This window comes from Myripristis murdjan, chromosome 21 (genome assembly GCF_902150065.1).
Source record: "Myripristis murdjan chromosome 21, fMyrMur1.1, whole genome shotgun sequence".
In the NCBI taxonomy this organism is placed as follows: domain Eukaryota; kingdom Metazoa; phylum Chordata; class Actinopteri; order Holocentriformes; family Holocentridae; genus Myripristis; species Myripristis murdjan.
This window is the reverse complement of record NC_044000.1, coordinates 6,217,889-6,230,615: the sequence shown is the minus strand read 5'-3', so window position 1 is coordinate 6,230,615 and position 12,727 is coordinate 6,217,889. Positions and strand designations below refer to the sequence as shown.

Here is a 12,727-nt window from a genome sequence, read left to right as displayed (position 1 = left end):
GAGTGAATACTTTTATAAACCTGAGCTTTCTGTTGCTGAATTTCATACTTTGACAAGATAATTTGTGTGTGTGCATGTGTGTAGATTTTAGATCAAAATAAACCACACATCCACACACACACACAAAAAAAATATTCAGTGTTATTTTACAAATCTAGTAGCGCAAGAACACATGTAAAAGTCAAGGGGTGGGCAGGCATACTTATTATAGCCACTGGAGTATTACCTGTTTTATGCTGTCACGCCTACCCAGTTCCCTGGAGGTAACTTGACCCTGGATGACATTTTCCTACGTCTCAGAGGAACATACACACACACACACACACACACATACATATGCACAAACACTCACACACTCACCACAATACCTCTAAACATGCCTGCCAATCCAAATCAGTCAGTCAGAGTTGGACTTCCTGGTATTCTAATGAGTTTATTTACACAGCTATGAATAGTATTCCCTAAGGGAGAGCTACCCTGGTTTTCCTGTCCTGTCCTGCCTGGCTCGGCAAGGCTGTGTTCCCCTGGGTATATGCGTGAGTGTGTGTGTGTGTGTGTGTGTGTGTGTGTGTGTGTGTGTGTGTTGCAGCAGGTGCCTGTGTCTGATCTCCCAGACAGGTGCACAGTGTCCTTATAAGATTGCCTCCACAACCCAGTTTTGAATGCTGCTCACAAACATCCAGCAATAAACACACAAATTACAAGAACCGATCCTTTCTGCGCCTCTCGATATTTGTGACTGTTTGGCCCGGCTTTGTTTAGCCGGACATTCCTCTTTCTGGTTTGATTTGGCCGGCTTTCCCAGCAGCACAAGGAAAGCCACTTGTGTCTAAAATACAGTAGTCTCACCTATGTTGAATGACATCAGAGATGAGATGCTGACAGACAAAGTAGCTGTGTGTACATCATTTTCCAGCTCTCCAGCTCTCACATTCCTCTCTCCCTGCCTCTCTTCCTCTTGCCTACCTCTCTCGTCCCTCCTCTCTCCCTGTCTTCAGGAACCATCAATCAGAGCTAGTCAGAACGGTGCCTGCAGCCTTTCCTTCACCCTGTGCTGTCGACTGAGCACTGTAAAGCCCAACGTGGTGCATTTAATTTGATTTGATTCAATAGAAACCATCAAATCTAATCAAATCTAATGTTGCATTTTGCTGCACGGTACATGTATTGCTGGAAACGGTAATGAAATTAGACAGAACCTGATGCCGCTTTCGTTAATAATCCTATTCTTGAATATGTCAAATATATTATGGAAATTCTGTCCGTGACAGTTTGATTCCCCCCCCTTTGTGTTCAGTAAAAGCCCAAAGGCATTGTGGAGGTTTATGCAAACAGGCAGGGAAGTGTGTGTGTGTGTGTGTGTGTGTGTGTGTGTGTGTGAGTGTGGTGTGTGTGTGTGTATGTGTGTGTTTTGTGTATTGCACCTTGCTGAGTGCTGCTCCTAGTACAGGTGTGCATTTTGGAACTGACCAATACATAGAAATAAGTTGCTGTAATAGTTGGAGAGAGCTCATTATTCTACTTTGCAAGTGAATGTGGCAATACCCTTAGGAAACATATAGTGTAGCATTAATGTGGTGCAAAGTGTCATCGCTGCGGTGTTTAATGTAAAAAATGTAAACCTGTAACTTCTTGTGCTGTCCCTAGACATCTGGAGACCATAGGAAAAAAAAAAAAAAAAAAAAAAAAAAATCATTGGGGGATCAATATTGGTACACATCCCTAACATACCAAACAATTAACAGCCCATCAGGCACAACACTATAAGATTTTGCAGCATTCTGTTTTGAGCTGTTTTAATGTGCCTCTGCTTCAATACATACAAATGAGACATTTTGTCTTTTTTTTTTTAATTAAAAATTTGATATTTTCCTTATTTTTTTAATGTTTTTGGGGACAAGTTTTCCGATGTAATTTTTTACTACTTTACTTAATGGTCTATTTTTAAGTTAAATTTCTGTGATTTTTTTTCCCTCTAATTTTATTGTCATTTTATTGATTATTATTATCACTGGCTCAGGTGACAGTGTGCTGTTCCAGTTGATGACACGAGCAAAACGGATATTTATTCATCAGAATTACTTAGGCACATTGCAGTAGGGTTTGTTGTTTTTATGTTGTGCTTTGTTTCTTGTACTCTTCCTTGTCTTCTCCCACCTCCCCATTCTAAATCTCATTCCACTTTGGTTTTCTCTCGGCTCTTTCTGTCTCTTCCAGGCCGGCCAACCTGCTGCTGGACAGGAGCAGCTCAGAGGTTCCCTCGGTGGGGACGATGGGCGACTGGATGGACGGGATGAGGACGCTGCCCTGTAAGGAGGCCTTCTCGGGGGTCAGCTACAGCTCTTGTGACACCCTGGCCAAGACCTCCGCAGAGTAAGACGTCACACACACACACACACACACACACACACACACACACACACACACATATATACATACTCACAATAACCAGCAGTTTAGCAGTTTGGCGGTGTAGCTGGAAAAAACTTAATCATTTTGCACAGGTGTATTTTGCAAAAACACATCAAGTGTTAAAGATGTGTTAATGTTCTCTTGTGGTCTGGAAGTGACTCGCCTTCAGTTTTATCACATAAGAATGAAGACCGTCACTCCAGTTGGTATTTCACATTCAAGTGTTCCACTGAGGCATGGAAACTTCAAAGTCTGGATGATTTTGTTCAAGACACTGACTAAATAATCTAGTCAATCAATTTAGAGCATGTGTGAGGAAAAAACTATTCCACTCAGACAGTTATTGGTCATCTAACCAGTAACTGAGAAAGAGACCAAGCATAAGTCAATAATATAGTACAACATACAAATGTTATATAAGGGAGATGAAAATGGTTATTGTATTTATTTATTTGTTTATTTTTTACTTGAGTTTCTTTGGGAAATCATTGTCCAACTATCTAAACACATCCTGCTATTTATCTGTGATAAAAACAGGCAAACCTGAATTTAAGGCATTTTGCTGACACTTACATCCAGTACAACTGACAGCACGTGAGCAATAAGTGGTTTTGGTGCAATGCATGGCCACAGTGGAGCTTGAACCCGTGACCTCTGTGTTACAGGCCAGTCTTTAACCAACAGGCCACTCTGCCTGCCTGATGCTGGAGTCTCATTAGGTATCACACATTCATGTCAGCCGCGTTTACAGGGCCCCAGGACTGTGGCAAGGCCCAACAGGAATTTAAAGAGGCTCTTGGTGAAGAGCTTAGCAGAAACACACACACACACACACACACACACACACACACACACATTCTCTCCCTCGCACTTGCTTCCAAGATGTTAACAAAGCTACAGCCATTACAAAAGGTGTCCAGATGAGACTGAGTGTAACTTATAGCGACAGGCCTTTAGCCACGCTCTCAGAGTTGCAAGTGTGAGTGCAGAGCGAGAGAGAGCGAGAGGAGAGAGGAGGGAGAGAGAAACGTGCAGGGTTAGAGAGAAAGATATGAGGTGAAACTGTACTGAGGGAGGGAGCGGGAGGGAGAATCTGACAGTGGAAAAGAGTGGAGAAAACGGTTCGCTGAAAGAACAAATGAGGGCATGGGCATCAATTGGCTATGGCACTCTATACCTCAGCCGGAGCGAGTGCAAATGTGACCATGTAGTTTTTACCCTTATAATGAAAAGCAACGAGCAAGCAGAAATCGTGAGAAATAGCTTTTGGAGTTATGCTGTACCGAAACACAACAGATCACATTAGGGAGCATCCAGGACCAGCTTCCCTCAGAGCTGATAACTTGGTGATGTCATAATTTTTCACACTTGATAATCAGAATTGCTCAAAGTTCACCCATTTCGAAAAATGTGATATTATATCACTTACCCCCTCAGCTGTTGACCGATATCAGTAGTAGAATTATTTTAAGCGATCTACTTCTGTCTCTGTGGCTGCTGCTCCTCTGGTGGAGTGATACAGGGAGTACAGAGGTTACCGGATCTTTCTGGAAGTTGATAACAGAGAAAATACAGTAAACAGTAACTGGAGCAAAACTTGTGCGCATTTTAGACACTTGTAAGGTGATGCTAAACCTACTTTGAGTAATTGTTAAGTTGCTTATTTTTCAGAATGTTAGCTGGGGGGAAGTCCGCCTCAGTGGCAGGAGGCTGACAGTTAGCATTTGGAGCATCCAGCCAGTATCCAGCACTCAGTAACAATGAGAGGAAGATAGCACCACTACTGTCCTACAGAACAGCTAGAGGGGGGAAGAGAAATAATATCACTTTGAAGGGAGAACTACCCCTTTAAACTCCTATAATGTAGTGGTATAAGAATCTAAGTTTTCATGGATGCTTTGTTGGAAAATGATATTAGATGACGGAACTTTGCAATAGCAGTGGGTTTAGTGAATTATATCCCTGTATGAAGGAAGGGCAGACCCACAGAAAGAGATTAGATTAATTGGCCCGGCCCTGCTGATAGGATCCTGAATCTGACAAAAGGTTTAGAGAGTGTGGTTCAGGCTCTGGCCAGAGTCCCACGCTGGCAGAGTGAAGAGTATAATGAACCACAAGCAGAGTGATAAAATACTGAGAGCGGATACTGATGAGCAAGCGTCCCTCAGGCTTACAGTTCACGGCGAAGCTACATGGGAAATTTAGTCCAGCTGATTGCTCTTACGTCTGCTTTTTCCCTCTCACCCTTTTTATCTCATTCCTCCAAGTCCAGGAATTGTTCTCCTCTCCGTTTCTTTGTCTCATGCTCATTCCCTTTCACCGGAGGCCTGCTGCTTGGTTAATTGAGGTGGTATGTGACCGGGTAAATAATTGGACATTTGTAATCAGTGTGATCAAAGCAGCGATCCATGAGAGGGGGCAGTGCTTCAGTCAGCCGTCCCTCCAGTCAACAACTTCCCCAACCAGTCAGTCATTAAGGGGGTTTTCTTTTGTTCAGATGTCCATGCAAATAATGATGAATTATGGAGTTTTCCGTCACTCACATGTAATTGCTCAGAAGTCAAACATGGCCGGCAGTATTCTTTAAAAGAACTGTTCAAACTAGATTAATTGAAAGCTGCACTTGCACAGATTCACATGTCAGCAACTCCAGAGGTAATTGTTTGAAAACTGTTTGAATGTCAATACTCAGAAATGTTGTAAGGTGACATCAGAAAACTGCACGCAACAAGCTCCAGCCCAGTGATGCTTTATTCCAAAGAATAGCAGGAGACAAGAGAGGAAGAATGGATGGTGCAGAGCACAAAGGGTTTTTCAAACTTTTTCATTATTCTGGACACCCAAGTTGACTTGCAGGAAGCCATGGATCCCCTCTCGAGTGATTTTGCACTATAGGGACCCAAGAAAGCACGACTGATCTGACCACTAAATGTACCATTTTAATAATTAAAAAAAAAGTTTTCTTCTTCTCTTTTTTCTGCTAATTTTCTTGTAATTTTCTTTTTTTTAAACAGTGTTACGTTCATTGGTCACCATATCATAATTTCTCTAGAGCAAATAGGGTGAATCAGCAGCTTCTCAGAGAAAGGGCGTTGGACATTTGTCTATGTTGCAGCACCACTTTGTGATTGACAGTTATATTTTTACATGTAAATCTTGTGTAGTGCAGCTTTTAACAGCAGTGGTCCTGCAATGTAATTTTTATATGTCTAATTTTCACAGGACGATTTATGTAGGGTGACGGATCTCTCCCATCTTCCTCAAATTACTCCTCGTAGCACGGGTGTAAAACATCATGATCTACTGTCGGGAAAATTTGCCACATTGCTAAATCATGGAGATGTCACATCAAACTGAATTGCTATTATTACCTGACCTCTGAAAAACTGCAGACATGAAACATTTGCATTGAATTAAAATTACCTGCTCAGATATACATGAAGCCACTTCCAACAGGGTGCTGGCCACTGTTATTTGGCACCAGCATTTTCTCAACCAATCTGTTATATTTACCCTTTGTTTCCCTGTCTTCTCTCTCAGAGATAATGCATAGGAGGTGGTTCTTTTTCCTCCAGACTTTTCCTCATGCCATTTAATCAAGGAATACATTTAATCAATGAAAGAGTCTCCTCAGCCAATCCGTTAGAAAAAAAGCTTGTGCTGCAGACTCTGTGTAACTACATCGGCTATTGACGGAGCACATCACAAACTGCGCCAATGCAACTTTGCACTAACCAAATCACATAATATTCATCTATGATGCCTTTCCTGTGGATGCTAAATTGGATCACTGCAGTATTTAATCCAGTGAAGGCTGAAGCTAAGGCACCCAAGGCTAGCAGAACTACAAGGCCAGCAGCCTTGGCCGGTACTATGGATCGGGCTATTGATTTGTACAGTCTTAATCCAATCCTTGATATTCAGCACAAGGCCTGGCCATGCTCTGACCTGTGATGAACAGTAATCAAAGCAGGCTGCAGTGCACTGATTCATCTGAAGTCTTTTTTGGGAGAGGATGAAATGGACTGACAAGGAAATACTGAGTCATTTGGAGTGTTGGACTGCAGAGTGCACACAAACTAATAGCAGGCATGGGTCAGATCACATGGGAAAACGGTTCAGGTGTTTCAAAAGCCCCTAGGAAGGGGTGAGCTTGAGTTAACTTGCTAGACAAATGACAGTACTTTTAACAGGATAGAAAGCCCAGTTAAAAAATGAGATTTTTTTGAGCACTATCTTCAGCATACTCCAAGATTTCCGAAAGCCCTAGACTTTTAGAGGGTGCATTTTCTGCAGTAATCCATTCCAGCATGGCCAGGTGGGCTTTGCCTCCCCTTGTAGGGTAAATAATATTGTGTGGATTCTGGTAAGACCAGCCAACTGTCCAGCAAAGTGAAAATATCCTGCTTTGGTGGAACTGAAATAGCTATGGGTCTTATTAACACTGCAAAAATATATGTGAGCAAATGTTATAGCTAACATTGCTGTAAGGCTCACTTGCTGAAAACATCCACTTTGGAGGTTTGCAGCTGAGGAGTTGATGTGAAAAAGTGGGGCCTGGACAATAGAAACTGAGGTGGTGGTCTGATTGGATCGCACCCTCTCTTTCATGTGAAAATAGCTTTTTAATCCAAAGGCAAAACTTACTGTTAAACTCATGAGAGATCAACCGATAGTCATCTCTCTGCATAGAAAGGACTTCAGGTGACTTAAGACGACTTTCGTGATATTTTCTACACCTAATGATGAAAAAAATGAATGCGAACATTTTAATGAAAAGGTAGGCAGACAATGTTCTATATAAAGTTCCGTGGTCTGCAAAGCCAGTTCATGCTTCTTCACAGAATATAGTTTTAGATGAGAATTAATACACTACTCTGTAGGGAAAATACACTGAAGAGATTTTGTTTTGTCAATGACGGGAATAGTGGTGAGTCAGCACCACGACACAGTGTGGTAGAAACAACTACCAACCCTTCCTGTGTGGTAGTGTGTGTGCTTGCGTGCGTGCGTGCGTGCGTGCGTGCGTGCGTGTGTGTGTGTGTGTGTGTGTGTGCGTGTGTGTGCTGGTCATTTTTGTCTGACTTTGATTTACATTGTTACTTCTCCACTGATGTTTATTCCTCATGTTTTTCATTATTTGATTTACAATTGATTTTTATTCGTATTTCATATTGTGTTTTTTTGTCATAGTGATTTCATTATGTGGTTATGGTTTTAATTAAAGTCTCCCATCCCTTAAAGTGATAGTGCAGTTTCTTACCCATATAGTGGCATTTGCTACTCCAAATGAAATAGATCCTCTAGGTCTGACCCATCAACTCTGTAGTGCTACTTGTTTCAGCAGTGGCTTCATCTATCAGGTACATAAACCGGCATACAGTGATAAAGACTGGGACAAAAGATTGTCAATAATGAATTCCCAACAAATGTCTTTGAGTTGTTCCTTAAAAAATTAGTTGTCTGTGGGCCAGATCCAAGTTATTAATTTCAGAGAAAGGTACTTGGTACAGAACTGATGGGGCAAACTTGAACGACCTCATATGGAGTAGCAAATACCACAATATGGGTAAAAACCTGAACCTCAAATTTTAAAGCAAGAGGGTGTTCATCAAGACAAGAACGATTTCAGTACAAGAAGAAAGAAAACAGTGATTATACCTCCATGCAGAGAGCGATGTAATGCTTAATAAAGAGGTGATGTCTCTCCATTTGGTTCATAAAACCAACAACAACCACCAGCAGAAACAAGAATCAATCAAAGGCATGATTTATGATTTTGTCTTTAGACTATACATATATACTAACCCTAACGTATGTTGGATAATGATGCCACTTACTAAGATGTATACTATAAATTAATGCAATGAAGATTTATTGCAGTCTACTTTACAGCACATCCCTGAATGTAACACTAGTGATCATGGAGAATTCATGTGTTCCAGGCCCTGTCTATAACTGGATTATGGTATCCTTGTTGATTCAAATCTCTGTCACCGCTCTATTAATTTCATTCGCATAGCGAGATTGGACATTTTCTGCTTGAAATGTGCTCTGTCAATTTGAAACAACAGCTGTCAACAACATGGTCTTTCTACGTATTCTGAGATTGTGAAAGGGGTACTTCCAAACTCTACATCATGCTTTAGTACAAATGTGAATCTATTTATTTACATACATGCATATACAAACATTATATTGTACTTGTAATGATGCACTAGAACATGGTAAAATGTTTCATAAAGACCGCATGCAAAACAGATGCAACACTATCAATGAAAGCTAATGTTGCCGGGCCTGGCTGTGTCTCAGTAGAATGGTACTGACGGAGGTCCACGTCACACCAGCCACTTGCCCAGAATGGGAGCCATCCATGGGGATCACCACTCTCTAACGCCCAGCCCCTCTCCTCCTCCTCAGGCTCTGGATGGTGGGTGGAGGACCAAGGCTTGAGCCCCCTCTGGGAGCTAGAAACTGCCTCCAGAACCACTGACAGGCTATCACTCTCCTAGCTTTTAAAGGGATACCTTTGAAGTTCCCTGTGATGTCTCAATAGCTCTGTTTCCTGCAAATGTCAAGCATACTTAAAGCAAATGTCAGAATGTCACAAAAAGTAAAATGAGGAATTAGCTGTGGTTCTATTAGCTCAACTGAAGCACGGAAATAGATTTCCTGAATGTTTAAAAAGCTGCAATACAAAACTCACCCGATGAAAAGTGAGACAATGAAAAGTGTCTTTCAGGGTTTGAACCCTTGATAATTATTTATTGTTTGATTTGCTTAATTTATGAGTAATACGTCAAACTGTTTTCTTTTCCCTTCAAATTTTCAATTTCCCTTCAGTCGTTGTAATAATTTATTTTATTTCAATTTTTATTTGAAAATGATGTTGTAATTTAACATATCTAATTAGCAAAAAAAAAAAAAAAAAAAAAAAAAGGCATTACTCTGGTTTGCTTTTAGCCACTTTGTTCTAAAAGATTTTATATGGATGGAAATGCAGCTATTGTCTGTGTCTGTATGACACAGTCTCTTGTTAACAATTATAAAGGAAAAAGCCATTTGTTTCCTTCAGTGCGGCAGACTGTGGACACTCAGCTGTCGTGTGAGTGTAAGATGCCAAGAGAAAAGCTATTCCTTGATTTGAGTGAACTATCCCTTTATGCGGTGGCGCTGAGTGAAGGCCTGTCAGTGGTTCTCATCACTTTCAGTTTCTGGATGGTCAAGACGTCTCTACATGTCTGCTGTTCTGGCTGCTCTTGGCAAACTAAACCCCTTGCTTGCATCCAAATCATAAACTCGTAATCGTTTTTGAAATAACGTCACTTATTTAACAACACTTATTTGCCTCAATTTTTTGTGCCCTGAAAGAACTTGATTGCTGAGAAAAGTGTTTGTCACAGTAACTCCTTTAACTGTAGGTCCACTGCTTCTACTAATATGATGCCATAATACTTGTTTTCATCTCAACAGGAGGTCAAAAGTGATGTTCCTTAATGTGTCACTGTACAGTGCTGTGTTTGTGTGTGTGTTTCTGCATATATATTTTTATATATGTTTTAAACATGGCATTGACTTTAGGTTCAAATGATCCAAGCTAACAACAGTGTCTATATGATGTGTGTATAATATGTGTACAATGCATAACACACCTCAGAAGTATGCATAATGTGCATGAGAATTGGTTGATGGAAGCAACTCGGCGTTATTTAGAATTGTCTTTGCCTAATGAAGTGTTGTATAGTTGAATGCATGGAACTAATTGCAATCACTTAAAAGCTGTGTAGAATATTAACTAGCTAATGTAATTATATAGATCAGTGTGTTGTCTTACACATGTACCAGTGCTGCTCCCCTCCACATGTTCCTGTCCACCCGCTGAGAGAAATGCAGATCCATGTTACTTTTTTATGCCACAGTAGCCCTTGCATGGCATTGTTTCCTCCACTGACAGGGTCATAATAGCAGCTGTCAGTGGAGCCCCATAGGTCCACCTTCCTGTTTGTTGGTGATGCAGGCTCACACATACCCACTTCTGAGCTATGGCAGCCCAGTGGTCTTCTGGGAAATGCGGTCCTTTGTGATTGACAGTTGAAGGAAAAGGGGGAAGGGAGCAGCGCTGGGAGCATGTCATTAAATGTCACGCGGGTGTCACATCTTTCAATGCTAACGCACGCTTTCCATCTCTCTTTTTCTTCCCATGTTTTCCTATATCTGTCTCTTCTTTCTCCCTGTCTCTTGTTCCCACTTTCCCCTCACACACCAGGGATCTAAAAAAGGTCGGAGTGACTATCGTAGGACCTCAGAAGAAGATCGTGAGCAGCCTCAAAGCCCTTGATTCCCACACCAAGAATGGCCCAGTACCTGTTTAAAATATGAAACCAACAAAAAAACACCAGAGAACTGTCTGTCGGTCTGTCTTAACAGACTGTGGTTGCTGCTCTCCCTCTGACACACGTATCCAAACAAAAAAAATGGTGGAACTTTAGGATATGGTCCAAATGAGGGGCCCTTTCAATAGCCTGTCGAAAGAGGATGTTGGTTCCTTGTGACAACACAGGAATAGCAAGAGTTCAGCACAGACCTTCCAGCTAGTTAACTGGCTGACTCTTCAACCCTCCATCCCTCCACACCCAAGCTGAGATGCCTTACAGACAAACAGGGGGATACAGAAAATGGAGGAGAGCCAAGGATGTCAGGAGGGCCTGGACGGGGATACAAACTGGGATCGGACTGGGACACAGGGCAGGGATCGGACAACCTCAGTGCCAGAGCTTCCCACTATAGGCTGAGCAGGAAAACAGAGCCCGCCCTCTGGGGGGGATGTGCTTGCTCACAGTCTCCTCCCAATAAGCCTGATTAGCAGCCTGTGGAGCGAGGCGGTGAAATGCCTTGAGTAGAAGAGCTTGGCGGACAGCAGCAGCTCACCCGGATGTGGACCTTTCCTGGACTGATGGATTCCGAGGCGCTGAGATTTGTTGTAACTACCTACACTTCTTGTCTCTATCCATGAGAGAACTGAGCTGGTATAACCATACGGACACATCTAGACAATAACCAAGCCATTTTACTCTGTAGCTCTAGCCTATAGCATTTGCATTCGGTAGACGTGTCACATAAAAGCAATAATCATCATAATCAGTTCTATAGTCTCATCAAACGGAAGCCATGAGTCTGTCACGTGTACAATGTATCTAGCGGTGAGCTTTCAAGATGCAGGGGGCATAACACTTCAAAACACACACCATTTTTTTTTTTTTTTACAGTAAGATCTATGTGCTCATGAACAGATATTGTACAGTTACAGTGGTGTTCCCTCACCCCGATACCCTTTGTGTGGAATCTCAGGATGTATACGTTCTTCATTCTCTTTGCTATAACAATATGGAAACATGGAGAGGATAGAGGAGAGCCAGGAATTGAGAGTTCAGGCTAAGAAAGACAGAGGCAAGAAAAAGGGCAACTGAAAGAGAGAGAATGTTAGAGGGAAATAGAGAAAGTGGAAAGGACGAAGAGAAGAGGCAGCAGCCACGACTTCAGAACATGGCTGTTCGGTGCTGAGTTTGTGTCGCTGAGCTGTTTCAAACTACAAGTATGCTTAAGTCAGCAGAGGTCATCACCCCTGCACAACACAAGGGTCACTGTGTATCAGCTCCTTGTGAGGATTGCAGCAGATTCCCTCTGGAAGATAAGTTCGGTCAGTTGAGATCAACTCTACTATTCTGAGGGCGTTTTCAAACCTATCATCCATTTGTTTCGGTCTGAATCAGGGAATCAGTTGTTCTTTTGTTGCACTGTGTTTTGGTTTACTTACTTTTCATAGGACAAAATTTCAAGTGAACCATAACTTAACAACAAAAGCAGTGTAGTAGCAGTCATTTCCTTCTTTGGCCAGATGTTTGCTTGTAGGAGAGGGTTGGGTCATGACTGGATTACCTCCAAACAAAGCTCCAAGGTCAGTTTGGAAACACTTACAGTCCTCCCTGTCAACAAGCTTTGCTTTTTGCATTGCCATATGGACAAAGCCCAGTTAAGGTGGAAACCACTCCAGGGTCCAAATTAACTTGGTGTGAAAATGCTCTGAGACACATGCAAAATCACCAATGAAAGATTCTGAGAGATTATCCTAGTACATTATAAGTCCAGGGTGGGGTTTCCCAAAAGCACCTTTATTAAATGTAGATGATCTTTGTTCAATGAAGTACATACTTAAAGTTGCTGGTCTCCTGGTTGGATGTCACCCAAGCCAATCCCACAGTGCAACACATACCCAGCATTTCTGAACTGGCACTTTGGTAGTTTGTGCTGCCAGATT

The 12,727-nt window shown here is 41.9% G+C and overlaps 1 protein-coding gene across 3 annotated transcripts in view; it reads left to right on the top strand.

Moving 5' to 3' along the window:
- The window catches only part of epha3 (eph receptor A3), a 166,681-nt gene extending 155,866 nt beyond the window's left edge, over window positions 1-10,815 (top strand). Inside the window, exons 16-18 of one of the 3 annotated variants that reach the window (XM_030080619.1) lie at window positions 2,218-2,373; window positions 8,728-8,842; window positions 10,679-10,757. In XM_030080619.1, coding sequence (XP_029936479.1) covers window positions 2,218-2,373; window positions 8,728-8,806 — 235 coding nt within the window. In that variant the 3' untranslated portion in view covers window positions 8,807-8,842; window positions 10,679-10,757. Of the gene's footprint in view, window positions 1-2,217; window positions 2,374-8,724; window positions 8,843-10,678 lie in introns of all 3 variants that reach the window. The other 2 variants (XM_030080618.1, XM_030080617.1) reach the window with 2 other exon arrangements.
- The last annotated feature ends 1,912 nt before the right edge of the window (window positions 10,816-12,727 follow it).